We start from the raw sequence: 5,000 nt of genomic DNA on the forward strand, positions 1-5,000 counted from the left end.
GAGGCGCCTGCTCCATTTATGTATTTCCCTCAGTCTCTCTCTCTCCCTCCCTCTCTCTCTCTCTCAGTCTCCCTCCTCTCTCTCTCTCTCTCTCTCTTTCTCTCAGTCTATCTTTCCCTCTCTCTCTCTCAGTCTCCCTCCTCCCTCTCTCTTTCTGCTCTGTCTCTCTCTCCATTTCTCGACTCATGTTTTATAGATGTGAATTGTTCTCAGAGGAGCAGCTTCTCTCCTTGTTTATTTTATTCACTGCTCAGGGAGCTTTTCCTTCTTTAAATGGGAAATGAAGATGAAACACTGGCCTGTTCCCTCTCGTGTCAGGGCGCATATCTCAGCTTTAACACAAAGAAAACTACAGTGTGAGTGTGAAAAGAATTCCTCAAGAGCCATGACTATACGGTGGCCTATAAGGGAACGATGCATTGACCGCTTTCAATCGCTACACTACTATCGCAATTCTACCATACTTTTGTGACGTACTCCACGAATGCTTGCATTTGTTGCTTTTTAAACATGTACTGTATTTCCTTAAAAAAAGGAAATTAAAAGACAGTTGAAAGAAGAGAGTTAATAACAATAATAACAACGAAGTAACCGTTAACAATAAAGTAAAAAGTTCACGATAAACTCAGTATGACTAAACTGATAGCTGTGGATGAATAGTGACGAGTGAGTGATGTCATTAACAGCTGAGGTCTGCAGCTCAAGCGCAGCTCTGGCGTAAAGCCGCTCGGGAGCCGTGATAAATCCTCAGGAAGCCTGTGGCCTCAGCCTCAGCTCGGTGACGGTGCCCCTGGAGCGGAGTTGAGCGTGGAGGAGACATCTGAAGGAGGTGATTATTTTAGCGCCGGAGGGGAGGCGAGTGGGCAGAGAGCCACGAGGAGAGGTCACACGCTGCCCAGTGAAGCCACGGCTTGTGTCTGGGGCGTGGGAGGATGGATGGGAGACAGCACGTGTTGGCGTACAGTGACTGAATAAGTGATGGGGGGGGGGGGGGGGGGGGGGGGTGTTGTTGGGGTGTCATGTGTATGTGTCTGTTTATATGAGGGGGGTGTTGTTTTGTATGTATGGTGAGAGAGAATTCTGTAAAGAAGGTAGATATGCATAATGTCAGGTGTGTGTGTGTGTGTATAATATGCGTGTATATGTATGTGATTTTGTGTGGGTATGATTGATTATACTAAAGGCCTGTGTATCATTGGGTAATGACAGCTTGTATGCTAATAAGTGTACCTGTGTGTGTGTGTGTGTGTGTATCTATATATGTGATATGTGTGTACCATATGTGTGTCACATGCACACCATGCATGTGACGTGTGGTATCTAGGGAGCTCTGCAGTTGTCACATGCACAGTGCACACATCTGGGGGGGGGGGGGGGCATCACCTGTCGGGGCCTGCCAGTAAGTGACAGCTTCTGTGGGGGCGTTAACCACATCTATCCTTTCGTTTCTGTGTGGTCTTCTAACTTTGTGTGTGTGTGTGTGTGTGTGTGTGTGTGTGTGTGTGTGTGTGTGTGTGTGTGTGCTGGGGTATGAGTGGTGGGGTATGAGTAATGATTTGTGTGGGTCTTTATCCTTAAAATGGGCACTTGCATATAGGAATGCACGCACACACACACACACACACACACACACACACACACACACACACACACACACACACACACACACACAGATAGAGAGAGAGAGAGATCATCCTCCAGCCTCCTGCTCCCTTGTGTGTGTGTGTGCAGCAGCGCGTCTCTCTGAGGAGGCGTGACTCAGTGTCTTCTTCACAGTGACACACACACACACGCACACACACACACCACACCACGCACAGCTCCACTGGAAGATAAGAGCCTGTGCGAGAGCCATGCCTTTAATTGAATTTACAGCTCATCTACAAGACAATGCACTCGTCTCGGTGAACCGATCGTTGTCTCTTAGCGATGGTGCACTCTGACAGTCGCCCAGTGAGAAATCACAGCAGCAGCCATCAGACAGCCATCTCTGGTTTAGTTTTTAAAAACATGTTAAGCTTCTTTTATATTAGCCTAATTTCCAAGAATTCAGTTTATTTTCACCAATTCAACCATCTCAATGATTAAGCCACATGAGTGAGGATAAGCATAGAGAAAAGCATGGCAACTGTCCATGGTTCTGAAATGCTAGTAGAGACCAAGCAGGCATCCCCTATGGCATACCAGTGTAAATCTGTTTATGTGTTTGTAATGTTGAAAGGAAACGGGCAAGGTTGTGGGAACATCGGATGTGTCAGGGAGGAAGGGGTGATCTAAGTCTCCTGACATGATGGAGGTAACAGGAGTGACAACTGTCAGTCACTGTGCTGAGTTCTATCTGAACTTTGGTTTGTTCTAATGCAAGGTGACAGCAGATGTCCCCGAGGGACTGCTGTGATGTGGCTTGTCATTTGATAAAACTCTACACCCTTCTGACGCTCTGTTGTTGAGGCGTGAGAGTCCTCATTCCTCGTTGTTCCATCTCTTCCACTTTGTTAGTTACACTTGAGCACTTGACTTTTTTGTCTTGCTGATTTGGTGCCCTGGGCCCAGGTTTTTATTTCCCTTTGGAGACTCTCAACATTCCATGAGTGGTTAAGTTAATTTCAATAGACTATAAAAAAAAATAGCATGAGTTTGCTGTTACAAATCCATTGATGATAATGGAATGTGCTTCAAAGAGCTTGAAATAAGCCGATCTGCCCTTATTCACAAAGGCAATAGCCCGAAAACTTTACAAAGTAATATGCATGTGACTATATTTTTATATTTGAGGTTAGAACTGAACAAAATCAGTCACTAAAAGAGTTAGGTGACTCAGCCGAATCTCTCTTTCTCCCCAACACATGCACACATACAGAGAGAGAGAGAGATAGGGAAGGCTAGAATGACTCTTTTTTCTCCATGGTCTGGAGTGGGGAGATAAAAATGTTCTATCTGAATCTGTGGGTGGGTGGAAATCCTACAAAGAAGGCAATTATATTGCCACAGTGTGTGTGTGTGTGTGTGTGTGTGTGTGTGTGTGTGTGTTTGTGTGTGTGTGTGTGTGTGTGTGTGTGTGTGTGTGTGTGTGTGTGTGTGTGTGTTTGTTTGTTTGTTTGACCGCTTGCTGCTGTGTGAGTGTGTTTGCGTACCTGTGTGTGTGTGTGTGCGCACCTGTGTGTGTGTGCACCTGTGTGTGTGTGAGTGTGTGTGTGTGTGTGTGTGTGTGTGAGTATGTTTGCATGTGTTTGATCTCTCAATCTCCTGCTCTCAGTAAGAGACATCTTAGAGAATCCCCTAGCCTAGCTCATCCCTCCTCCCCTTCTACCAGTTAATCCAGATGTGTCGATGCTGACAAGATGTCTGCTAGCCTCCACTGCAGTGAACTGGGAAGTAAACCTTCTTGCTCAGGACGGTTAGCTGCGATGCTGAACATAATAACAGCTCTGTCAGTGGTGAGGAGCGTAATGTTACAGAGAGGGGGTGAGAGAATTCTCACTGGGGCAGCCTGTGTGTGAGTTCATGCCTGTGAATGAGATGGAGAGAGAGAGACAGAGAGAGAGAGACTGTGCAGACGAGTTATGTAACATGTGGCGTAGCTATGTGCTCATGTGGGTATGATGTCACCTTGACACTTCTGTGTGTGTGTGTGTGTGTGTGTGTGTGTGTGTGTGTGTGTGTGTGTGTGTCTGCAGAGCAGCCAGAGCCTTTGGAGACTACCTGTCTCACGCGCATCCTGACAACTGCAACGGATCAGGTCAGTTTTCCCTCCCTCTGTCTCCCACTCTCTCTCCCTGTCTCTCTCTCTCTCTCTCTCTCTCTCTCTCTCTCTCTCTCACAGTCAACCTCTCCCTCACCACACTTCTTTCCTGGTCCTCATGGACCTGTCCTTACATCTCTGGTCTTTCTCCAGGTTTCCACATCTCTTTTTAGTCATTTTCATCATCCTCTTTGTTTGGTCTTGAACTTTGCCACGTTCTATTCTGCTCCATTGCCATGGAGAGCAGTCAGCTGTTTGCTCACTCGTTATTCACGGTTCTTCATTAAAGTTAGATTAAATATCACACACTGCATCATTTTTATCTCTCTGTTTATTTTTCACTGTTTCTCCCTCTACCTCTTGGGCTCTCTCTTTCTTTATCTCCCACTTTCTCCTTTTCTGCTCTCTCTCTCTTTGTCTGTTTCTCTGTCTCTATCTCTCTCTCTCCCTGTGTTCTCTCTCTCTCCTTCTGTTTCTTCTTACCCCTGTCTCTGAAACTAAAGATCACTTGCTCTCTGACACCCTCATCGGCCCAGACACAGACTCCCTAGACCGGCTTAGCCTCCAGAACAACAACCTCCCCACGTACCCTGTGCGAGGCCCCTCCGGCGCCCCCGAGCCCAGTCTGATCAGCTCCCCGCTGGGCATCCTCCAGCCTCCACCCCCACCCACCTCCTCCTCCTCCTCCTCCTCCTGTGGCAAGGCCCAGCTGTCCCTGGAGCGCAGCTTCTCGGCCGAGGAGGACCAGCAGAAGTGCGCGGAGTGTGCGCTGCAGCCCGCCCGCGTCTACACCATCACCGGGGAGAGCGGCATGCTGGGTAGTGGCCGAGGGAGCAAGGAGACCCTGGAGCTGGAGGTGCTCCGGGGGGCCCGAGAGCCAGCGGCTCCGCAGCCCGGGGGCCACAACCCCCGCCTCCCCCAGACCTCCGCGTCGCCCTCGACCTCCTCGTCGCCCACCACCCAGCACCACCATCGCCACGGAGTGAGCGCCGACAGGGCTCACCACCACGGCAACCACCACCACGGCAACCCGTACGCCTCCGCTTCCTCCTCTGCCCACGGAAGCGGCGGAGCGGGCAGCAACAGCGGCGGCGAGGGCACGAGCAGCGGCGGCAGTGGCGGCTCTCGCCACCGCCACCACCACCTGGCACAGCCGCCGCTGCAGAGCTCGGTCAGTGCCCACAACATCCGCGGCTGGGGCGAGGGCAAGGACACCTGCGGCAGCGGCGGCGGCGGCCTGGCGTGCGAGGTGTGCGCC

At 50.0% G+C, this 5,000-nt stretch overlaps 2 protein-coding genes across 12 annotated transcripts in view; one reads left to right on the plus strand and one right to left on the minus strand.

The window, feature by feature from the left end:
• The window catches only part of LOC121680692 (high mobility group nucleosome-binding domain-containing protein 5-like), a 692,414-nt gene that overhangs the window by 679,219 nt on the left and 8,195 nt on the right, over nt 1–5,000 (minus strand). The window lies entirely within an intron of this gene.
• The window catches only part of LOC121680696 (NMDA receptor synaptonuclear signaling and neuronal migration factor), a 41,243-nt gene that overhangs the window by 7,566 nt on the left and 28,677 nt on the right, over nt 1–5,000 (plus strand). For 7 of the 11 annotated variants that reach the window (XM_042060221.1, XM_042060222.1, XM_042060225.1 and 4 more), the window contains 2 exons: nt 3,678–3,739; nt 4,246–5,000. The exon at nt 4,246–5,000 is cut by the window's right edge. In XM_042060221.1, coding sequence (XP_041916155.1) covers nt 3,678–3,739; nt 4,246–5,000 — 817 coding nt within the window. The remainder of the gene's footprint in view (nt 1–3,677; nt 3,740–4,245) is intronic. The other 4 variants (XM_042060219.1, XM_042060220.1, XM_042060218.1 and 1 more) reach the window with 3 other exon arrangements.

This window comes from Alosa sapidissima, chromosome 13 (assembly GCF_018492685.1).
Source record: "Alosa sapidissima isolate fAloSap1 chromosome 13, fAloSap1.pri, whole genome shotgun sequence".
Taxonomy (NCBI): domain Eukaryota; kingdom Metazoa; phylum Chordata; class Actinopteri; order Clupeiformes; family Clupeidae; genus Alosa; species Alosa sapidissima.